The sequence below is a fragment of the Chrysemys picta genome, chromosome 2, assembly GCF_011386835.1.
Source record: "Chrysemys picta bellii isolate R12L10 chromosome 2, ASM1138683v2, whole genome shotgun sequence".
NCBI lineage: Eukaryota > Metazoa > Chordata > Testudines > Emydidae > Chrysemys > Chrysemys picta.
In genome coordinates, this window is record NC_088792.1 from 287,620,696 (window position 1) to 287,645,861 (window position 25,166).

The 25,166-nt window shown below is 45.5% G+C and overlaps 1 protein-coding gene across 8 annotated transcripts in view; it reads left to right on the plus strand.

Moving 5' to 3' along the window:
- The window catches only part of ARHGAP39 (Rho GTPase activating protein 39), a 395,325-nt gene that overhangs the window by 158,615 nt on the left and 211,544 nt on the right, over positions 1-25,166 (plus strand). For 6 of the 8 annotated variants that reach the window (XM_065586365.1, XM_065586367.1, XM_005291111.5 and 3 more), the window contains one exon: positions 18,522-18,602. The exons of 1 other annotated variant lie outside the window; for it this stretch is intronic. In XM_065586365.1, coding sequence (XP_065442437.1) covers positions 18,522-18,602 — 81 coding nt within the window. Of the gene's footprint in view, positions 1-18,521; positions 18,603-25,166 lie in introns of those variants that run through there. One more of the 8 variants, XM_065586372.1, reaches the window with a different exon arrangement.

Genomic DNA, 25,166 nt, shown 5'->3' on the forward strand with positions numbered 1-25,166 from the left:
GGGCTAAAACCCACTTCATCGGATGTATGAAGTAAAGATAGCAGGAGCAGGTATAAATACATGAAAGGATGTGGGTTGTTTTACCAAGTGTTAAGTCAGTCTAACGAGATAAATCAATTAACAGCAGGATACCAAGGGAGGAGAAATAACTTTTGAAGGAGTAGGAGAGTGGGCCATTATAGATAGTTGACAAGAAGGTGTGAGTAACAGTAGGGAGAAATTAGTATTGGGGAAACTGGTTTAGGGAGCCCACCACGTTGACTGAAACTCCTGCATTGCTGATGTAGCAATGAAGTCTCTTTCCAGGCAGCAACAGTTACTGACCAGCAGCAAATCTAGAAATATTTTTAACTTCCTTTCATTAGAGATTCTTGCAAATGTTAGCTAAGCCTTTAGACTATACTAAAGAAGTTGCATTGCTTTGACTAAACTTAAAATTGATCTAGTTAAACCAATGTAATCTCCTAATTTAGACACACAACTGGTTTAACCCTTGCTTAAATCAGTTTGGCATGCATCCACAATTTACTGAATTAAACTAAACCAATTTATGCAAGTGTCTTATACATAGCGCATCTATGTTGGGAGATAAACTTTGCACTGATTTAGATAAATAAATTTTAATTTATTTAAACCAATGCAACTTTTCTAGTATAGACAAGGCTTAAGTTTCACAGTGACTGCCATGGCACTTGGGGTTCTCCCATGGCTGTAGTTAATCACCTCTCCGAGTCATCAACCTAGTGCTGGCTACACAGGGGGTGGGGGGACAGTGTTGGGAGAGGGCGTGTGTTAGATCGCCTTACCTGCCTCTCTCAGGGACGTAGATCTGTCACACCTCTGAATGACATCGCTGGGTTGACCTAACTTTTTAGTGTAAACCTGGCCTATTCGCTTATTTTAAAGAATGGGGCTGGGAACTAGGACACTGAGAAGGGAAGTGACTTGCTCAAAAGTCATGCAGCACATCAGTGGCAAAGCCAGAAATAGAATCAGTTGTCCCAATGCCTAATCCCCTGTTCTAGCCACTGGACAGCACTGCCTCCCACTCTAAAAAAGGATTACAGATGGTTTTCTATTCTAAGGCTGAGTTTGCAAAACTAAATCAAACTTTATTTTGACCTGACAAATAATACTAACATATTTCCTTGAGCATTTAAAGGTTTTTTTTTTTAAACTTGACATTTTTTATTGATCTCATATGGGAAATATATTTTCCCTCTCTAAACCCCTCCAAGATCTGTGTGGAATTTTCAAGGAGTTCATCACTTATCGTGCTGTTCATCCTGTCACAGCTTGGACTCCAGTACATAACAGGTATGGCTGGAAGGTAGTCAGAGAATGGAAATGAATGAAAAAAAACCCCACCATTACCCTGTGATGGGTTGGATCACAGAAACCCCCTGACGTACCAAGACTACCCCTGCTTCTGTTTTCCCTGCCTGCTCAGGACTCCAGCACCCTGTCTTGCTGAGCCAGACACTCACGTCTGCTCCAACTCAGACCCAGGGTCTGAATAACTTGCCCCAAAGCTGCAAGTTTAGCTGAAAAGCGCTCACAGAAGTGTGCTTGTCTTTAGCACGCAGATGCCCAACTCCCAATGGGGTCTAAACCCAAATAAATCCGTTTTACCCTGCATAAAGTTTATACAGGGCAAACTCATAAATTGTTCGCCCTCTATAACACTGATAGAGAGATATGCACAGTTGTTTGCTCCCGCAGGTATTAATACATACTCTGAGTTAATTACTAAGTAGAAAGTGATTTTTATTAAATACAGAAAGTAGGATTTAAGTGGTTCCAAGTAGTAACAGACAGAACAAAGTAAGTCACCAAACAAAATGAAATAAAATGTGCAAAGCTATGTCTAATCAAACTGAATACAGATAATCTCACCCTCAGAGATGCTTCAGTAAGCTTTTTCTCAGGCTGGACACCTTCCAAGCCTGGGCACAATTTTTTCCCCTGGTACAGCTCTTGTTGCAGGTCAGGTGATAGCTAGGGGATTCTTCCTGATGGCTCCTTTCCCCCCCCCCCCTTGTTCTCTTCCACCCCTTTATATATCTTTTGCATAAGGCCGGAACCCTTTGTCCCTCTGGGTTTTCACCCCCACTGGAAAAGCACCAGGTTAAAGATGGATTCCAGGTAAGGTGACATGATCACATGTCACTGCAAGACTTCATTACTCACTTGCCAGCACACACATTTACAGGAAGAGTAACAGGTAAACACAGCCATCTGCAGACAATTGTCCTGTTAATGGGAGTCATCAAGATTCCAAACCACTGTTAATGGCCCACACTTTGCATAATTACAATAGGCCAGGGGTAAGCAACCTATGGCACTCACACTGCCCGGGTCCTGGCCACCGGTCCGGGGGGCTCTGCATTTTAATTTAATTTGAAATGAAGCTTCTTAAACATTTTAAAAACCTTATTTACTTTACATACAACAATAGTTTAGTTATGTTATAGACTTACAGAAAGAGACCTTCTAAAAACGTTAAAATGTATGACTGGCACGCGAAACCTTGAATTAGAGTGAATAAATGAAGACTCGGCACACCACTTCTGAAAGGTTGCTGACCCCTGCAATAGGCCCTCAGAGTTATAGTTCATATTTCTAGTTTCAGCTACTTGAGTGGTACATTTATACAAATAGGATGATCACACTCAGTAGATTATAAGCTTTGTGATGATACCTTACAAGAGACCTTCTGCCTGAAGCATATTCCAGTTACGTTATATTCACTTATATTTTTATAAAACGATTCCAGTTACATTATATTCACTTATTATGTTTTTATAAAACCATATAGCCTGCACAACGTCACACCCTCTTCCTGAACTTACTGCCAGAGACTTGGACACTGACCATGGCGGAGGCAGTATACCTAAAATTCGTTTTGAGCTCCCCTATGGGGCAGACACTCCTGTGTCCCCCAAAAGGGAAAGAGATCCTGATCCAGCTGTAGGCTCACAGCTACCAGCTATGAGAGACCTTTCGCGGGCCAGCAAAATCCCCCCCCCCCCTTCACTCAGGTTGTGCTTGCTTCCAGCTAGGGTCCTTGGGGTTTGTTCCCACCGCAGCAGTCACCAGGACCCCAACTTCCAGCTCCAGGATACATGTCTCTGTGCACCTCTTCCACTCCATTACAGCCAGGTCATGCTTCTGGGGCTTAATTGCTTTGTCTCTTAAGTCCAGGCTGGTAGGCAGTCTTTTCTTTTTCCAGGTCAGCCTCTTCCCAGGCAAATTGTACATCAATTTCCATTTGTCTTCCCTTGAGACCATCACTTGATGAGCTGGGATACCACAGAGAACACCCTCCTGCCAGAACAGGCACCCCTCCCCTCCTGTTTTGCTAGGTTAGACACTCCAGTCAGCTTCAGCACAGACAGAGGTTGGGCCACACCCATCTGCAGTTCACTGAAACTGAGATGCACTCAGCTCAGGGGCTTCTTAGTTAACAGAGACATTCCCAGTGCCCATTGTTCAGTCTTTCTGGGCAATTTGCAACTTGTGTAGTTTTAGCTTCTTTTGATCTTCATTCTTACTTATTTTGCTTCCTTTTCTGTCCCTACTTCCCTTTCCCGATTTATGCAAACAGAAAATAACAAACCAGTAACCACTTTGTTCTCCAGCCACCACACTTAAAACTCACTTAAAATCACTACCAGTATCTCAAAGCAATCAGCTGTGCACAGATCCTGCTCAACTACGCCACTGTGACGATGCTGGTTCTGGCGGGACACAACTGAGAGTGCCAATTCAGGACAAATTGCTCAAACAGGGCAGTTACAGCCCACGCTGGGGTTTTTCCACTTCTAAGGCAAACCAAACCAGCCAGACAGTGAAGACTTTGGTTTCACCCCACTGGCTAACCACAAGTCACACAAACAATTCTCTTAGACACTCCAGTTTCCCAGTATCACCACCAGTGCCACTCGTTAGGGGGACAAATGGTTATGAAAACCAATACCCCAGTAAAAGAAAAAAGGTTTTCCTGATCCCAAAGGACCAAGCCCCAGACCCAGGTCAATATACAAATCGGATCTCAACCACAAATCACGCTGTTGCCAATCCTTTACAATCTAAAATCTAAAGGTTTATTCATAAAAGAAAAAAGATAGAGATGAGAGTTAGAATTGGTTAAATGGAATCAATTACACACAGTAATTGCAAAGTTCTTGGTTCAGGATTGCAGCAGTGATAGAATAAACTGTAGGTTCAAATCAAGTCTCCGGAACATCCCCAGCTGGGATGGGTCATCAGTTCTTTGTTCAGAGCTTCAGTTTATAGCAAAGTCCCTCCAGAGGTAAGAAGCAGGATTGAAGACAAAATGGAGATGAGGCATCGGCCCTTTTATTAGGGTTACCATATTTTGAGCCTCCAAAAGGAGGACACTCCACGGGGTCCCGGCCCCGCCCCTGGCCCCGCCCCCTCCCCTGCTTCCCGCGAACATTTGATTCGCGGGAAGCCTGAAGCAGGTAAGGGGGGGTGTGGGAGGAGGAGGCGCGGCCCAGTCTGGCCCCCTCAGCGTCTCCAGCCTGGGTCGGCTCGGGCCCTGGGGTGCCACCCCCGGCCCGCCCAGCACTGCCGGTCCCCGGCCCGGCCCCCGGGCCCCCAGCCGAGCACCCCCGGCCCGCCCAGCACTGCCAGTCCCCGGCCCGGCCCCCGGCTCAGCACCCCCCGGCCCCCGGCTCGGCACCGCCGGCCCGGCCCCCGGCTTGGCACCGTACCCCCGGCCCCCGGCTCGGCACCGCTGGCCCGGCCCCCGGCTCAGCACCGCACCGCCGGCCCGGCCCCCGGCTCGGCGCCCCCGGCCCAGCACCGCCGGCCCCGCATGTTCCGATTTTCCCGGACATGTCCAGCTTTTTGGGATTTCCCCCCGGATGGGGATTTGGAGCCCCAAAAGCCGGACATGTCCGGGAAAATCCGGACGTATGGTAACCCTACTTTTATAGTCTTTTCCAGGTGTAAGAACACCTCTTTGTTCTTACTGTGGAAAATTACAGCAAAATGGAGTCTGGAGTCACATGGGCAAGTTCCTGCATACTTTGCTGAGTTACAAGGCGAATCTGCCTTCTCTACATGGGTCAATTGTGTAGCTGATGGTCCTTAATGGGCCATCAAGCAGGCCAGGTAGAGCTAACACCAGCTTGTCTGGGATGTTTCCCAGAAGCAGAGCATAAGTTTGAAATACAGACAGTACAGAGCCAATATTCATAACTTCAACTACAAAATTACTACACACATATAAAGAACAGGAGTACTTGTGGCACCTTAGAGACTAACAAATTTATTAGAGCATAAACTTTCACGAAAGCTTATGCGCTAATAAATTTGTTAGTCTCTAAGGTGCCACAAGTACTCCTGTTCTTTTTGCGGATACAGACTAATACGGCTGCTACTCTGAAACCTACACACATATAGACAACATAATCATAACTAAGAGTCTGGTGGCACCTTAAAGACTAAGGGGGAGGGATAGCTCAGTGGTTTGAGCATTGGCCTGCTAAACCCAGGGTTGTGAGTTCAATCCTTGAGGGGGCCACTTAGAGATCAGGGGCAAAAATCAGTACTTGGTCCTGCTAGTGAAGGCAGGGGGCTGGACTCAATGACCTTTCAAGGTCCCTTCCGGTTCTAGGAGATGGGATATCTCCATTAATTAATTTATTTATTTTAGTCTTTAAGGTGCCACCAGACTCCTTGTTGTTTTTGTAGATACAGACTAACACGGCTACCCCCTGATACTTGATAATCATAACTAGTAAACCGTAACCTTGTCTTAGACACCTCATTTGACTCCCTTTATAGAAGATTTGGTGTCACTACAGGATCTTGGTTGCAACCATGTTCTATACGGTCCCAGATTGTATCAGTAACGTCACATACCCCAAGCCAGACTAGAAAACTGGTTTAAAACACCATTTTAAAGTATTCTTCCTACACAGTAAAAAGAAGAACAGGAGGACTTGTGGCACCTTAGAGACTAACAAATTTATTAGAGCATAAGCTTTCGTGGACTACAGCCCACTTCTTCGGATGCATATAGAATGGAACATATATTAAGGAGATATATATACACACATACAGAGAGCATAAACAGGTGGGAGTTGTCTTACCACCTCTGAGAGGCCAATTAATTAAGAGAAAAAAAACTTTTGAAGTGATAATCAAGCTAGCCTAGTACAGACAGACAGTTAGATAACAAGTGTGAGAATACTAACAAGGGGAGACAGATTCAATGTCTGTAATGGCTCAGCCATTCCCAGTCCTTATTCAAACCGGAGTTGATTGTGTCTAGTTTGCATATCAATTCTAGCTCAGCAGTTTCTCGTTGGAGTCTGTTTAACCTGTCTGGTCATTCAGTGACAGACCTGCGGGTGGCTATATTACAACAGAAAAACTTCAAAAACAGACTCCAACGAGAAACTGCTGAGCTAGAATTGATATGCAAACTAGACACAATCAACTCCGGTTTGAATAAGGACTGGGAATGGCTGAGCCATTACAGACATTGAATCTGTCTCCCCTTGTTAGTATTCTCACACTTGTTATCTAACTGTCTGTCTGTACTAGGCTAGCTTGATTATCACTTCAAAAGTTTTTTTTCTCTTAATTAATTGGCCTCTCAGAGGTGGTAAGACAACTCCCACCTGTTTATGCTCTCTGTATGTGTGTATATATATCTCCTCAATATATGTTCCATTCTATATGCATCCGAAGAAGTGGGCTGTAGTCCACGAAAGCTTATGCTCTAATAAATTTGTTAGTCTCTAAGGTGCCACAAGTCCTCCTGTTCTTCTTTTTGCGGATACAGACTAACACGGCTGCTACTCTGAAACCTTCCTACACAGTGTATATCCTAAAGAGGAAAGATGAGGCAAGGCACAGCTGATGGTTAAAAAATGCCTCAGGCAATCACAAGAAGGGGGGGAAAAAAAGAAAAAGAAAGAAAAAACACACATCCACCCCTCCCCACCCCCACCCCCTGCAGAAATCAGTTACAATGAAGTCTTCCAAGTAGGTAAATACTCTGAAGTCAAGTATCTGCATTATGTCAAAAGAATTGCAAAATGGGTCTTTTGTGAGACACAATGAAGCAATTAACTCTGGGGACGTGCAGGGAATGCAAGCACAGAATTCATCAGCACCTGCAGAAGGAATAAAACAAAGTCATGTTTCACTAATGGGTGACAAATGGTGTGCTATGAGATTGGGCCAGCAGCCAGCAGGACATCGCAAGATAGGAGGAAAGGCTTTTGCAGTAGCTGTGATGTGCGACATTCCATTTTATTTCAATGATGGACGGAGCCTAGCGTTTAGTCATGCTTCTAGAGCTGCTGTTGGACTGGAATGTACGTTACACACGACTGAGCTATATCCCACCATGTACACGGAGAGCAACACAGGCACAGCATGAGACAGCAGCAACAAAGCTTCTCAAGGACTACGGCTGCTCTCCGGCAACTCTTTCAACGCCGTTTTCTCTGTGCTCTTGGTTCAGGCAGTATTTCAAAACGCTTAGACATTCTCTCCAGATTGAAATCCAGTCTCTGGGTCCGTGCACACCATTGTGCCTTGGCTGAGGCATAGCAGCAGGACCTCATGCTGACACTGTACTCTCCCAAGACTAACGCAGGACTTGCATATCGCATTTTCTTAATCCTCACGGATGTACTTTGTTGGAAGCCCAGTCCCTGCCCTGCTCCAGCAAAGAAACTGATTCTCCATGCATCAGCCTAGAGGAGTGAACATAAGCTCTGTACTGAATTGCTTTGTTAGCTGAGTTTATATTAACAGGGTCAGCAGAGGCACTTGTGAGCTCATTATTTCTCTCAATTAGGTATCAACAGAAAGGCAGATAACTTGACCAGTAACAGTGGCAACTGACTATCAGCAGCTAATAACCTGGGGAGTCAATAAAATCTCTTAAAACCCACATCTACAGCAACACAAACGGCTACACATTCCTCAGTTCCTTCTCCTCAGCTTAACCTGGGATCTACATCACCTTCCTAGGACAACCATCACCAAGGTTAGAGAGCCCTCTAACTACTCACTCAACCAGGGCTGTTCTCTCCCTCTAAAAAGTAGAGGTCTCACCTTCCGGTGCTCCCTGCGGAACCAGTTTCAGTTGTATTAAATTTCTCATTGACGTTTGTTTAAACACAAAAAACCCATGCCAGATTCCAACATGTGCTCACAATCAATTGGGTTTTTTAATCCTTTCGTTTTGAATATATAAACAGTTGTTAGATTTTATTCCCCTCTGACAGGTGTTGAGTAGAACGACCTGTCAGATTATCAAATAGCTCTGCTCATTATATCCCTATTTCACATCTGACTGTTCCCCAGTAACCCGAAAGGATTTGTTGAGTATGTTTTTCCCCCATCCTTGTTTATGCAGAGTAACAAGAGAGTGGTGGTTCTGGGGGGCTTTCTTTCTAAAAGGAAGACTGAAGCCAGAAGAACATCGAAATGGAAGATCAGAGAGAACAAGGTGAGAGGAGGAAATAGATCCATCTCTCCAAGGGTTTTAGGCCCCGTCTATACCTAAAACTTAGATCAACCTAGCTATGCCACTCAGGTATGTGAAAAATTCATACCCCTGACAGAAGTAGTTAAGCCAACTTAAGCCCCAGTGTAGACACTGCTAGGTTGACAGAAGAATTCCTCCTTCATCGTTGTAGTAAGTGTCTAAACTACAGCAGCACAGTTGCAGCACCTGTAGTGTAGACATACCCTTACATGGCTACCCATCTCTGTAGTACCCTAGTGCACTTCATTAGAGTCTCTGGCGCTCGGGGTCACAACTCTCCTTGCAGTCATTTTTTGTTGTTTCTAGTGGTTTGGAAACAGAAAATCCCCCAAAGCGTTAGCATAACATGAAAAAGGGGGAATAAAGAGAAAAGTTATTTTGGCCCCGATGAGATATTTAAGAATTATCAGGCAAATGTAGTTTTTTTTGAGCTTCCAGTAATCGGCATTTATTCTACTGCTAGACAGTATCTAAGAAGTTCAGATAATGGCAGAACCTCCGTTCCTCTTCCCCCAGGAAATGGCACTCTCCAAGGAATAGGTATGTTTTACCTTTTATTGACTTTTTAAAAAAACCAACAAGACAACTGTAGTGAATTCTCAAATTTCTAGCATACTGGAGTTCCCCTTTACTACCTTGGCCTGTGTTTGAAGCAAGGCACCTTTCAGATAAGATTTGGAAATCAGTCCAGGAACATAGCGAACAGAGAGTGGACAGAGTGAAGCTTCCGGTGAGACAGGAGCAGCACGCACCCTGACACAAAAATCCCCTGCTCCAAAGGGCATTATGACCACCACTACAGAAAGCCCCTCGTCCACATTTAAGTCAGTACTGTGCTTCATACCAGAAGATAGAGGGTTATTTGGGAGCTTGCTCATAAGATAGAAGAGAACCAGTTTTGCAGGAGAGACAGCTCCCTCAGACAATAACCCCCCTGCGAGTTCTGTGTAGCAGGCAGTCCACTTTCTCCCCTGGAAGAGAGGCAAGGGAGAAACTCAGGACCTGAAAAATTATTGTCTTCAGAGAGTTCTGCTTTAATTACACTTTAAAAAAGCAATTGCCATCCTGCCTTGGTGCTCCCAGATTAAATCAGCTACACTGCTTCAGCATGAGGGACCACTAGTGCCAATTAGTATCTCTCTCAGAGACTCCAGATTAATGAGGGTGACATTTGGGGGTTCACCCAGACCGGCACAAGGCTGTGTCACTGCCTGCCCTGTAACCCTGTGTTCTTCTATGCTATCTTGCTTCGGCTCAGAGCCCTGAAACCAGCCTCTTGCTTACAACACAATGACCTCACTCTGGCTTTCACCCGTGAGGTTATTTCTTGCTGGTTGACACCAACAGCCCTTCCAGCCAGGAGTCTCCCCAGCACTGTCTCCTCTGCAGAACTCAGCCTCTCTCACTGTAGCACCCACAAACCTTATCCAGGCTGCTGCTCCTTTAAAGAGGTAGTACACAGTATCAGCCATTAGTTTGGCTGAAGAGGTTACCCTTCCCTTTGAACTACTGCACTGAGATGGTTGTACAATAAAACAAGATGAAGTTTGTTAGCAAAGATCAGAAATGTAAGTGATACCAAGTAGAAGGAATTGAGATAAAATTGTTACAAACAAAAGTAAAAACACGTTTCTAGGACTCAAACCTAGCAAGCTAGAGTCTTGGTCTTGCCTATATTCAGGTTTCCAGAGCCTTTCATCCCCATGTTTGAAAGGTTCCACTTTTCTCAGATGTACAAGAGCTCTGGCCTCTTGTATCTGCCCAGTAATGGAGACCAAAATGGCTCCATCCAGACTTAGAACTTCCAAAGTTAAATGACCTTGCTTCAGGAGGCAGAAAGGTTTCCTGGAGCTGCAGCTTCCATCCCCTGTCAAGATTGTTAAGTGGCCGTCCTCCACACTGGTTTGCCTAATGGCTTTGTCTACTTTCAAAGTAAGTACTTTCCTTGTCTCTTCTTGCTCAACTTACAAGGGAGGCACATTCAAGCAGACAGAACCACATTCCTTTGTCTAGGATGGGGTGACGTAAGCCCTGGCTGCCAAACATCACTTAAGAACTTATTTCCAGCACATAGTTATAATGTTTCATACATCACCAGTGCATGCACCACACCAGAACATTAATGATCAGCATGTTGCCAGTTCGCATATGACACCTTCCAGGACCCCTTTTAGATACAGATTATGCCAACAGTGAGTTGGGTACACTGAGCTGGTCAGGTCAGCTGAGGCTGTCAGCTACCTACCAGGGAACCCCCTGCCCTCTGGCACTGGGGTGCTCTTAGGGTCAAAGTGGGTCTGAGAATTATTCAGAAATGGTGGTTATGGTCTCATGAAACTGCTGCAAGAGGACGGAGCTGTGGGTTTGTGTCAATGATTTGATACACGATTTAAAAGAAGTTATTCTGCTGTGACTGATTCAGCTATTCGAAGAAGGGTTGTCTGAAAGCTGCCTGACCCGCTCTGAGTAAGGGGGGGGGGGACAGAGGAGCTAAAGGGAGTTTTAAATTGCCTTTGTATCAATTTTCTGACTGTCATTTCTGGAGCACTTTGTGACCCACTGGACACTTTCAACTCTCCCTTTGCATCTCACTTGTACTGCATGAGATAAAAGAATCCAGCAGGTCACAAAGCACTGCTGAAAAGGCAGTCACCAAAAGTGGGAGATGGGAAGTAGGAGTGGAGTCAGGAACAGACACACATATAGCATTTTACATCTTCAAAGCACAGGGCAAATGTTAACCAGCACCAGCCCTGGGAGGCAGGCCTCATCCCCGCTTCACCAATAGGAAAAGCCCTGCAGAATGTCAGTGACTTGGTCAGGCTCACATAAGAAGTCTGTGGCATAGCTAGGAACAGAACTCAAGTTCCCGGATCCCAGTTCTATAGTCAGCCCACTAGGCCACCTTGCCTTTAATAAAGCAGAAGTGCTAAGGCTCAAGAAATTAAAGAAAAGAAAGGGCGGCCAAAGAACTTCAGTAATATATTCCACATCATACCAGAAGAGTTTCAGTAATCTTCCTTCCACACTTCTAGCTTGCGTCTGATGAAGTGGGCATTCACCCACGAAAGCTTATGCTCCAATACTTCTGTTAGTCTTAAAGGTGCCACAGGACCCTCTGTTACTTCTGTCTTGGGCATTTATCTGGCATGGATCGCTGTAGTATCCAAGCTCATGTCATTTCTCTCCCCCTGTATAAGCATTGTCCATGCTGGAAGTTGCATAATGTGCTACACATAAGTAATTTTAATCATTTTTAAATGAAAAAAAGGATCTTTATTTAAAAGCCCTCCAGACTGGTCTATTAGAACCTGGCTTGGATTGCTGAAGGCACCTGGACCAATGCACTCAAGCCATCTGTTAATGCCATACTAAAACCAAGGGAGGGGGTCAGGCCGGCCGGCACAGCACGGGCTGGTCCAGGAGCTGGGCTGGCTGGTGCAACTGGGGTGGATCACAGTGGACCAAAGGCAAATCAACCAACCCCAGCATTTTGGGTGATGGCAGCATTCCAGAATGCCTGTCTCAGTCTCATGACTGTGGGCCAGTAGCCTGCGTGTGTATTAACTAAATGGAGGCAATGGAGCGAAGTTCACGTGCACTCCGTCTTGCCAAGCAGCAGCTACAGTGCTGAGTAGAAGGGAGCAGTTAAAGGTCTTTGCTGAAGGGCTGTCACAGACTGATGGTGTCACAGATGAGATCTACATTAGCTCATCATGCTAAAGAGTCACAAAGGCAGGATCACTTTTTTGTTTGGTTTTGCCAAATTTTCAGAAAGTGACCAAATGGCCTCAGCAAAGAGGCAAAAAGGTGACAATCCCCTTCCCCCTTGGGCGTTCGTGCTGAGATGTTTTCTGGCCCCCTGGGGCTGCGTGGTGTTTTGACAGTTGGAAACTGGAGTTTTTAACTCAGTCTGGTGCATTTAAGACTCTGCAGCGTGCTGTGAAGGGTGGTCGCTGGGAACTGAGTTCTCCTGAGTGAGTTGTTCTAAACAGTAGATATAAAGTGACATCAATTGGTGACGCATTCTTGGAATCTGTGTCAATCTGAGCTGAAGCAACGCATTAAGAGGAATCTGGGCAGTGGCAGGCTGCTCTGGATTTGATCGCCTCCATCTTAAAACATTTAGATTAAAAAAGTGAACTGACTTGGCAATTTACTGTGAGGCTGGGGAAAGAGAGAAGTTGGAGATGTGGTGGCTTCCCCAAGACATTTGCTTCTCCCTTTATGCTAAGAATCGTGGGGAGCCCTTGGTTACACCATTAGAGCATAAACCAGGGAGTTTAATGGGGGACTCTATCTCCCCTAGTGCCACCTTGTGTTCCTTCCCTGGCTGGGCTCTCATGTCCTTGACCTCAAGGATGCATCTTTCAGAAAATTGAAACTCTCACCCTGAAATCTCAGGGCTGGGTAATGAATCCCACATTACTAATCTCACATGTCAAAGGAACAGTGTCCAGTGTTGTAGTGAAGTCTGGAAATTCTGTGTCTGTATCCTGATGTGAAGTGGACAGGACAGGAAGGACCAAAAGCCTTGGATTGACTTATCTTTTTGTCTCCTACTCAACTAAACAGCCCTTGCATGTTACAGAAGTAGCAAGCCTTGGAAAGAAGCCATCCACATAGGAAGAGTAGCTATTTAGTTGTTAAAATTCTTTTATGTTGGCATAAATTTTTTTGCTCCTTCCTTTATTGCATTCCTTTTATTATACTTATTATCATTTATCCTCCTTTAAATCTTCCTGTTCTACCAGACCCAGGGTCACTTATGTCCACATGCAATTCCATTGATCTGTCAATCGTATGGGACTTGTTTGTGCATCCAGAAGTATTTTTTCACACAACGCACAGTCAGTCTGTGGAACTCTTCACCAGAGGATGTTGTGAAGGCCAAGATTATAACAAGATTAAAAAAAGAACTAGATAAGTTCATGGAGGATAGGTCCATCAATGTCTATTAGCCAGGATGGCGGGGATGGTGTCCCTAGCCTCTGTTTGCCAGAAGCTGGGAATGGGCGACAGGGGATGGATCACTTGATGATTACCTGGTCTGTTCATTCCCTCTGGGGCACTTGGCATTGGCCACTGTGGAAAGACAGGATATTGGGCTAGATGGACCTTTGGTCTGACCCAGTATGGCCATTCTTATGTTCTTAAGAAAACATGACAATGTGTAGATGATCTGACTCATGTAGGCCTGTCAACAGGGACAGAGCTAGTTTCCTTTGAAAGTTTGCTAAGAGCTTCCTGCTGATGCTATAAAACAGATCTTCTAACTTGAGTGAGGGCATATTTTTCCAGACTCCTGTCCGATACAGTGGCTTTTTTCCCCTCCCTCAGTCTTGTCAATTACTCAATATTCTGTCCTATCAAAGAATTTTATTTTTCAGAGTCAAAACCTTCAAAAATCAACCTAAAGATAATGAGTAGTGCATTCTTAGCAACAGTTAGGGAGTGGTGAATTTTGATCTGCTATAAAATATGGTATGTCGTTCATATGGAATGTCTGTCATAAATGACGTTACCATATTTCTCATGACCTTGAAACTTGTAACTTGCATGTGAGGGACAAGATAGTTGCCGTCAATATCATTTCCAGCCTGGTGCTTCAGTAGGAGGAGTTGATTACAATCCAACTCTGATTCACCAGCAACGGAATGAAGAACAATACTGTCCATTGTGTGCCCAGAAACAGGGAGCAAGGACAGGGAATAACATCCCTTATTTCTCCCAACATGTCGTCTCCTCCAGGATCTTGTTGCAATACTTAGGATGGGAATAGGGATTGTTAGCTAGGCCAGAGCTTGCCTCTTGCCATGTGATGTGGTGGCCATGCAGCAGCACACACGGTATATGGCTTTGGGTCATTGAGAGCTCACTCATATACAAGCCTGATATTTGAGTCATTCTCTTCTAATTGCTCCTGGACTGGCATCTTGTGCCACTTTCTTTGAAGCTCTGCAAGGCAATAACATCTGCCAAGTGAACATGAGCATATTTTAGGGCAGAACATATTAAATGCTGCTTCATCTGAGTTGCCCTATGTGCACTTTCAAGCTTTACACTGAAAACTTAAAAATCAGTACTTTGGTCAGCAATCCCAGCAACACTTGCATTTGCTCGTATTTCACAGGCATCTAAAGGACCAGGGGGTACATTGTGCAATCTTGGTGAAGGAGATATCGTAGGGCGTCAGTTCTTCAATGTATAATGCCCCCAAAGAATCCTGGCTATAGCTAAACATAGAGAGGTGACATGAAATAGAAAAAGTAAAATATAGTTGAATAATTAGTTGTAGTTGCTGCTGACTTGCACCATCTGAATCTAATGGACTCTTCACAGCTGGGTAATTTGTTCATTTTTTTGGATCCAAATGGATGAGTAAATAGAAGCTTAATTCACTTGTGAGCTCCCACCTACCTCAGAAAACTGGGACTTGAGTCTTGCAGACTCAGCGGGAAAAAAGGTGTCTTAAAAGCAACATTACCGTACTGGAGCCTCTGTCTTGAGCATCATAGAATCATAGAATATCAGGGCTGGAAGGGACCTCAGGAGGTCATCTAGTCCAACCCCCTGCTCAAAGCAGGACTAATCCCCAACTAAATCATCCCAACCAGGGCTTTGACAAGCCTGACCTTAAAAACCTCTAAGGAAGGAGATTCCACCACCTCCCTAGGGAACCCATTCCAGTCCTTCACCATGCTCTTAGTAACAAAAGTTATTCCTAATATCCAACCTAAACCTCTCCCACTGCAACTTGAGACCATTGCTCCTTGTTCTGTCATCTGCTATCACTGAGAACAGTCTAGATCCGTCCTCTTTGTAACTCCCTTTCAGGTAGTTGGAAGCAGCTATCAAATCCCCCCTCATTCTTCTCTTCTGCAGACTAAACAATCCCAGTTCCCTCAGCTTCTCCTCATAAGTCATGTGCTCCAGACCCCTAATCATTTTTGTTGCCCTCCGCTTCTGGAAGAACCTTCCCACGTGCTGATTAAAAACGATCTCCCAGACTCACCAAGCCTGCCAGAAGTTCTGTGGGATAGTTAGACAGAAGGGAGGCCAGGAATTACTGTGGTCAACTCCTTCCTGGGTAACGAACTGGCTAAAAAAGACATGCCATGGCAATGCGTGTTCCGCTAGTCCCATCTGTGATTCAGGTAGGGAAGAACAAAGTGGGACTTCAGGTGGGTAAATTCCCTTTGCCTCAGCAGTTTGTTCTGGGAGGCAGAGGGGTGCTGAGTGCTCTTAGTTACAAATGTTTGCTGTAACAGAGGAACTTCATCCCAGTCCACTTGGTCAGCCTGCAGCTTCTAGTCCAAGCTTTTAAAACTTGCCTGAAGACCTTGCTCAGTTAGAGCCTATTCCAGTCCACTGAAGCCAATAGAAAGCATCCAGTTGACTTCAATAGATTCTGAATAGAGCCCACAGCTGGACCATTTTCTAAGTTACGTCCCAGCCTTCTGAAGTTGCCTGAGCCAAGCCTCAGTAGATTGTGTGAAAGGAGATCGCAGCTCATTGTGGAGGAGTTGCCGTAGTCTTTGGATTTGGATTCAGAACTGAACACGAGAACAGATGTCTGCAAGGACTGCAGCCTAGGCTGGATACCAAGAGAGTGAGGCAGGGAGAACATGTGCATGTGCTACATACAGAGAGAGAAAAGGGATTAAGTGATTCAACACAGTGCTTCTGCAAGTCATAATTTTAAGGCTCAGAAGCCTCATTAAAATTAGCTTTGACAGATGCTTAATTTTATTGCCACTTTCCCGAATAAAATTTGAGTTCTATCCTATTAGGAAGATGGCTTTTTTCCTTCATTCTGAAACCAGCATCTAATCTGAACTCTGTGTCTGTGGGTATGTTTTCACACCACATCCTTTAGAGAATTGATCAGAAAGAAGTAGTTTCTCTAGCTTGGCACTTTGTTGTATAAGGATCTAACACAATTAATGTCTAACCTTTTGTTCAGTGTGTGTGAATAGCCAGGTGTTCTATAAACAAGCCTGATGATTTATGCAGCCCATTACAGAGTGTTGTTAAGGGGGAGAGAGTCCCCCTACTTCCCCATGCTATTAAAGATGCATGATAAGCAAAGTTGGAGGTGTAGCTCTTTTACGCTGAGTCATATATGCACATTTATATAAAAATGTGAATGCTGCCTTTAGACTCATAGACTCATAGACTTTAAGGTCAGAAGGGACCATTATGATCATCTGGTCTGACCCCCTGCATGCTGCAGGCCACAAAACCGTCCCTACCCTTCCCTTGATTCTGCTGATGAAGTCCCCAAATCCTGTGTTTTAGTGACTTCAATTGGCAGAGAACCCTCCTGCTAGTGATCCCTGCCCCATGCTGCGGAGGAAGGCGAAAAACCTCCAGGGCCTCAGCCAATCTACCCTGGAGGAAAATTCCTTCCCGACCCCAAATAGACAAAGAAAGCTAGGGTAAACTCAATCTAGGGCCTAAATGGAGTAAGGTGTAAAGAGACATGCATCTCTGCTTTGTGTTCAGTTAGGAGGAACATGAAGTGGGAGTATCAAGAATGTCAAGGGGCAACTGACCTTTGACCTTGTATAACATTTATGTGTGTGTGAGAGAGGCTTTAAAATGTGCTAGTCTGGAAAGTAACACTTGAGAAATGGCATTATGAGGCTACAGGCTTGTTCTCTCAATGACTCCAGATCAAATCTACTCAGTATAGAGTGTTCGTGTTTTCTAACTGCCATCCTGTAGACTTCCTCCAGAATCTGAGAATCAAGCTGGGTTCTTTCCTTCTTGCACACCATTGCCAGCAATGAATATGCTTCAGGCCACATCAGCCCTCAGAGACACCATCAGTGGATTTTCACAAGTGTTTGGAACTTGGTAAACAATTCCATTGCTCATTGCCCAAGGAGTAGACTTTCCAGCTCCCTCTTCGTTGTCTTGGCTCTGGAGGGCTAATGGAAGTAAAAAAGTAGTAATATTGTCCAGTCCACTGAAGTCAGCAGATCTGACTCATGTACAGATGGGGATGGAGGACAGACTTTACCGAGTAGCAAAGGGCCATTTCTACATAGTAATTCTCCTCTGAAAAACTGCCTGACTAGCAAAACATTGAGCAGACTCTCCATAGGTGTGCAGATGAGTTAACAAAAAAACAAAACCAAAATCGCTAGCCCTGCAGAGTTTACAATAAGGGCAGGTCTACACTAACCCCCCAATTCGAACTAAGGTACGCAACTTCAGCTTGTGAATAACGTAGCTGAAGTTCGAAGTACCTTAGTTCGAACTTACCTCAGTCCAGACGCGGCAGGCAGGCTCCCCCGTCGACTTCGCGTACTCCTCTCGCCGAGCTGGAGTACCGCAGTCGACGGCGAGCACTTCCGGGTTCGACTTATCTCGTCCAGACAAGACGTGATAAGTTGAACCCAGAAGTTCGATTTGCTTGCCGCCGAACTACCGGGTAAGTGTAGACCTACCCTAAGTTACAGGTATTTTATCTATTTCAGTGCCGACGGCATGCTAAACTTTATACAGTCCTTGTCCTGAACATCTTATGGAGTGCTATGCTAATGTAGAATGGCTTTCAAATAAATGGGTATGGGTTGACAAGCCCTGGGAAAGGAGGTGGTTTGAGAGGGACAAAGGTTGTGGGACAAGATCATGAGATGCTTTTGTTATGGGCACGCCTTATTGGATCCTTTCTTAATGTATAGTTAGTGTTCAGGGGAAAATATGACCTATTTGGGTTTTTGAGGAAAGTCAGTTGAGAGCAATTCCAAGGAAGTAGAAATCTATTACAGTCCATGGATGGCTAAATGATGGTAACTGAGCCACCTGAGAGATAAGAAATCTGAGTGTGGTCCCCAGGCTGGTGGGGTTGGAGGACAGTGTCGGGGAATGCGGGTGTGGGTACATCCCTGTCACCCGCAAGCTAAAATATTGATGCAAATTGCTGTCCTTGGTAACTTCCTTCTTCCCCATTCCTATGTTGCAGTTCTTCACCTCCCGGAGTGTTTGAGAAAGAATATGAAATATACCGGGATTACAATGCAGAAGGTCAACTTCTCCACTACAGGTAGCTGGAATTTATCTACAGTAATGGGGCTTTGTCTTCTGAGAATGACTGAAATGTAAACACTGCCATATTGTGTGTGGGATTGGGGACGCTATTTGTGAGTGTGTCTGTGTGGGGAAAGCAAACTTCATGTAGCAGGAGGTATTGAACGCCTTCTCTCTTTATTTCTTTTGATCTTCGTTTGTAAACTTTGGCTCCCTAATGTAAGGATGAGAATGTTGTCTCCTGGTTACTTAGAGTGGAAGCTCTTTGGGACAGGAATTGTTCACTACTGTCATAGAATCATAGAATCATAGAATATCAGAGTTGGAAGGGACCTCAAGAGGTCATCTAGTCCAACCCCCTGCTCAAAGCAGGACCAATTCCCAGCTAAATCATCCCAGCCAGGGCTTTGTCAAGCCGGGCCTTAAAAACCTCCAAGGAAGGAGACTCTACCACCTCCCTAGGTAACGCATTCCAGTGTTTCACCACCCTCCTAGTGAAATAGTTTTTCCTGATATCCAACCTGGACCTCCCCCACTGCAACTTGAGACCATTGCTCCTTGTTCTGTCATCTGCCACCACTGAGAACAGCCGAGCTCCATCCTCTTTGGAACCCCCCTTCAGGTAGTTGAAGGCTGCTATCAAATCCCCCCTCATTCTTCTCTTCTGGAGACTAAACAATCCCAGTTCCCTCAGCCTCTCCTCATAAGTCATGTGCTCCAGACCCCTAATCATTTTTGTTGCCCTCCGCTGGACTCTTTCCAATTTTTCCACATCCTTCTTGTAGTGTGGGGCCCAAAACTGGACACAGTATTCCAGATGAGGCCTCACCAATGTCGAATAAAGGGGAACGATCACGTCCCTCGATCTGCTGGCAATGCCCCTACTTATACAGCCCAAAATGCCGTTAGCCTTCTTGGCAACAAGAGCACACTGTTGACTCAAGAGCACACTGTGTTTGTATAGTACCTACCACAGTGTGGGCTTGGTCTGGGTTGGACCTTAGGCACTAGCATAATAAACATGATAACAATGGTTAGAGCAGGGCATTTGGAGCCCTGGGCTGGAGGCAGTTTGGTGACTGGGCTGGGAATGGAATGTAGGAGTTTCCTTGTTCTCAATCCTTTAGACCAGGGGTCGGCAACCTCTCAGAAGTGGGATGCTGAGTCTTCATTGATTCACTCTGAGTTAAGGTTTCACGTGCCAGTCATACACGTTAACGTTTTTAGAAGGTCCCTTTCTATACATCTATAATATAGAACTAAACTATTGTTGTCTGTAAAGTAAATAAGGGTTTTAAAATGTTTAAGAAGCTTCATTTAAAATTAAATTAAAATGCAGAGCCCCCACTGAAAATCAGCTCACGTGCCGCCTTCGGCACACGTGCCATAGGTTCCCTACCCCTGCTCTAGACCCCGCTGCCTCGCCAGTGTGTTTGATTTCTTTCCTGCTGAGCATGGGCTGGATAAGACAGTAGCAAATATTCATTTATGGGAGTGATTATTCTGTGTGCATTTCAGAGGTTATAAACATTGTACTTCAGACAGAAGGCTGCCGGTCTGTTTCTTCTATGCTGTAATCTTGTCGTTTGAAATATGCTCAACTGCTTACATTGGGATTTTGTATAAGAAATTATCAATATTTGCTTTGATTTCTCATTAATGGTAAAACTCGATATTAAAAAAGCAGAGGGGGAAAACCCCACCTCCATAGTCTCTGCTTGCTGCTCACAAAGCCCTGTAAGGCTAATGGGACTCTCACATCAAGAGGAAAATGGGGACCCATTTCAGGAATTATGCAGACTCCAGCAGCCTGGAGCTCTGTCAGTCACTGCTGCCTTCTCAGTGAGCCTGCAGTTTGCCAGGATCTGCCATGCCATCACCATGGGGCCGGTTTTTGTTGGCTTTCTGAGGTTTCGTTTGGGGCTGTAGGTGTTTGTTTATCTGGGTTGTCTGTCTCGTCAGAAAGTTCAGTTGGTTTCAGGCACAGATCTTCTGCCACCAGCCTCCTCAATCTCTACAGGCAGAGGAGTTGGAGGCTTCACCTGGAGGAAGGGAAGATAACAATGCATAACGTCAATCATATCTCTAAGTAGAGACAGCCCATGGTAAGAGTGTCTAGCACTTCTGCACACAGTGCACCTTAGAACTGTGGTTGAACCAGTGCATTGTTTGTCCTCCAAACACAATGTACTGCATTGGGAGGTATGGCTAAATCGCTACAGTTGTAGCATTGATGGCTTCCTGGTTGTTCTAGGCAGAAGCTGTTGAAGACTACATGCGTTCAGCTAAGCCGCATACTTGCATTACAAGCTGACTTGTGAAATGCTCTACGTGGTCATTGCATGTGGACAGACAGTGTTTGTACACATAGTGAAAGTTCAAGGTGTTCTAAGCAATGGCTTACTGCAGCACTTCCCCTCCTAGTGTAGACACGGCCAGAGTGGTCTGTCCCAGTCGGTTCTCTAGAGCTGTCTATGCAAATTGGGGATGGTAGGATTTTCTCTTCCTGACTGGCAGAGTCCAAAGTAATCCAGAAAATAATACTTGGACATTAGTTTCCTCTAATGGAGTCGTTTTATCTAATATCAAACCTGAGGCCTCTCTCACACGGACTCGCTGTCTAGAGGGCGCAAGCAGCCTGCCCGATTTCAGTCACAACCTTGCAGTTCACAGGAAGGTGGGATTGAGCACTGACGTGCTGTCTGACTGTCTGCAGAGCATCATGCTTACATTAATGTATCTCTTAAGGATGTTAGCGCTGTTGGTCAGTGGGTGTCAGATTTCCGGCTTGGATATGAGCTTCAAGGATTGTTCAGTTCAGGGTTCCTCTGAGCCTTGATTAACATTCACAGTGTGTGAGCTCCGAACGGGACATCTGTAGGCTCCAGAAATTAAGGACAGGTTCTTGCACCAGTTGCAATCACTTCAGTTTTTATTTCCGACCCACTGTTTCAGTTTCCCCCAGTTAGTTTCAGAGCCTTAAAATGCTACCTGCCCTGCTGGAGGAATACCATTTAGTAACAGAGTACACTCATTTCCTGCCAAATATTTGGCATTTTGAGTCTCCAGGACTGTGTGGAAGGGTCGTCTATGATTCTTCAGCAACATTTGTTCTGTAACATGTGTAGAGGCTGACTGATATTCTCTCCACCTTACATCCACTTTGGACAGCTTAAGATTTCAACTGGGGCCAGGGCTCATCACAGCAGTGCCTTATCTTTAGGGGTCCAATGGTGCTCTGGGAAAAGCATAGATTATTACTATTTATTCTTATTTATGATTTGTATTGTGGTATCCCCTGGGAGCTTCAGTCATGAACCAGACCCCGTTGTGCTAGGCACTGTACAAACACAGGACAGACAGACAGTGCCTGCTCCAAATGCCTTACAATGTAAGTGAGACAAGGGGGGTAGGGTGATATCTTTTATTGGGCCAACTTCTGTTGGTGAAAAGACGTGCTTTCAAGCACACAGGGAGCTGTTCTTCAGGTCTGGGAAAGGTCTGAAGAAGAGCTCTGTGTGAACTTGGAAGCGTGTCTCTTTCACCAACAGAAAAAGTGCAATAAAAGAGAGTTCTTCACCCACCTTGTCTCTTTTCTGTCCTGGGGCTGACACAGCTATACGCTGCAAACTACAATCTAAGTATAAGACAAGAGGCAACAGGAGAAGCACAAGGAAACAGAGACAATACTGGTCACTACGATAGGCAGCCTCAGGTGCTCTGCTGTAATTTGGCCTCAGTTTAAGATGAGCTGGAGCTCCCTGCATGAAGCTACCCTTAGACCAGCATGGTGCCTGGTTAGTGACTCATCCATTCTGACGTGATTAATAGTCAAAATCTTCCCGTTGAAGAGGTTCTTGCTTGTGTGATTTGATGGCTGTTGGCAGGGCTGATGTGGTGGTGAGAGCTGGGTCAGAAGCCTGCAGAGGCTGAGTTTGTAACTTTCAGCCTGCATAGCCAGCTATAAATATCTCCTTTCAGCTGTCTACTTTGCTAGTCCTGTAACTTAGGGTAGGTCTATACTTACCTCCGGGTCCAGTGGTAAGCAATTGATCTTCTGGGATCGATTTATCGCGTCTTGTCTAGACACGATAAATCGATCCCGGAAGTGCTTGCCGTCGATGCTGGTACTCCTGCTCGGCGAGAGGAGTACGCAGAGTCGACGGGGGAGCCTACCTGCCGCGTGTGGACCTGCGGTAAGTTCGAACTAAGATAGTTCGACTTCAGCTACGTGAATAACGTAGCTGAAGTTGCATATCTTAGTTCGAAGTGGGGGGTTAGTGTGGACCAGCCCTTAGTTTCGTTTGCATTAAGAACATAACATAAGAACAGCCGTACTGGGTCAGACCAAAGGTCCATCTAGCCCAGTATCCTGTCTACCAACAGTGGCCAATGCCAGGTGCCCCAGAGCGAGTGGACCTAACAGGCAATGATCAAGTGATCTCTCTCCTGCTATCCATCTCCATCCTCTGACAAACAGAGCCTAGGGACACCATTCCTTACGCATCCTGGCTAATAGCCATTAATGGACTTAACCACCATGAATGTATCCAGTTCTCTTTTAAACGCTGTTATAGTCCTAGCCTTCACAACCTCCTCAGGCAAGGAGTTCCACAGGTTGACTGTGCACTGCGTCAAGAAGAACTTCCTTGTATTTGTTTTAAACCTGCTGCCCATTGATCTCACAAGAGGAATTCATTTACACTGACTATCTGGCCTGTCAAAATTAATCTCCATTTGGACCGTGGGATGAAAAACAAACTTCCTATAAGTAAGAGATCAGACTTCCCAACACAAATGGCAATGACTTTTTTTATTGTAACCCTATACCATTGAATGACCTTAACATTCCGGCTTGACAAAGCCCTGGCTGGGATGATTTAGTTGGGGTTGGTCCTGCTTTGAGCAGGGGGTTGAACTAGATACCTCCTGAGGTTCCTTCCAACCCTGATAATCTATGATTCTATAGCCTGTGTTCTCTTATATACACATGCAAAGCGCTGTATGTGAAGGTGGTGGGTGAGCTTGACCAGCCTAATAACAACCATTCCTCAGAGCCTTCCTCCGGGAGCTGAGTAAGTTGCATGCCCATTTTGCAGGTGAGGAAACTACAGGGGAAGTGATTTGCCCAAGTTCTGTATCATTGTTCCAGCTGGTATTAAACTCCGGGGTGCCTGGCCCATTAGACCACATGGTCACTCCTTTAGTTTGCAGGTAGCAGTGGGAATACTCATTCAGTCTGCATCCAGGTGAGTGACTGAGCAAAGCCAAACAAGGCTGGAGAGGTAACTGAGAGTCTGTGATTTGTTTTGTGAGCAGCTATTTCTGTAAACAGGACAGAGCAAGCAGGACAGTGATTTGATGCTGATCAATTCTGACCCTCTGCCAGCTGGATTATCACACTGGATACAAGCTCCAATAAGATAGAAGAGAAAATGTAGGTTCTCTCAGTGACAGCAACTCCATCTGCAAGTGGGCGATTGCCCCCCTCCCACCAGTCAGGAGGTCTGTGTAGCCTTACTGCTAGCATGTACAGTGCCTTGTCTGCCTTATGCACGCCAGCAACACATCTTGCAACAGCTGCCTGTGTTTTCTCTTCCTTTCATGCGGGGCCTTTTCCAGCAACCAAGCAATTAAAGGATGAAATTTCGCTGTGGTTAGCACACACGGGCTGTTTGCCTTAGCACAAGCGTTGCTGGAGAGAGAGACTTCCATTTCTTTCCCCTCTCGGCTTTATTGGCTGTAAAACACAGATTACCCCTACCTCCCCCAAATCTGTGCCAGATGGGAAGCTAATTAGCCGCTTCAAGCCCCCCGCTTGTTTAATTAGCTAAGAGTGGATTATTTTCTCCAGGAACCAGGCAGAGATGTCCTTTACGCGTGGGCCTCTGTGTGCAGTCAGGAGAGAAGAGCTCCTATAATAAAAGTGGGAGCTTCTGTTGAGGGTATGGCTAACCCCCCATTAAGGTGTAGCTATGTGGGCTTTGGCTTCTGTGCAAACCATTCTCTTGGCACCAAGGGTGAAAGTTAGGGCCTGGGCTTCCAGCTGAGCCTAGTGATTTTTGTGTGCCCAAATTGACACATGTAAAGGGCTTGATTTTCAGGGGCAGGTGGTTGGTGCTTTATGAAATCACCCCCCCTCTTGGATTTAAGGTGTCTCAGCTTGGGCTCCCCCAAAATGGAAGCAGCCAGACTCGCTAGGCATAGCTGAAAATCTTGGGCAAGGTGCTGCACTGTGAAAGGAAATACATGGGCTATAAGGACACAAGGAGAGAACTCTGGCCTAGAGCACTGCTGGGAGCACAGGAAGGTGAGCAGAACCCACAGAATCATGACACAAAATGGCTGTTGTGCTTGGGCACAGCCTGGCAACACAGAGCCAGCTCAGAAGTCACCTTCCTGGGCTGTGTCAGGAGGCAGTGGGTTCGGTCCTGGTGAGGAGACAGTGCTTCATGTCACGCTTAGATAACCCCTCTGACTGATCATCAGATGGGGGTCCATGTGCAGCAGTGGCTTGGCCAGAGAAAGGGGGTTAGTTTTGAGAGTGGTTGGGGACGATCCGAAGATCTCCCTGATCTTC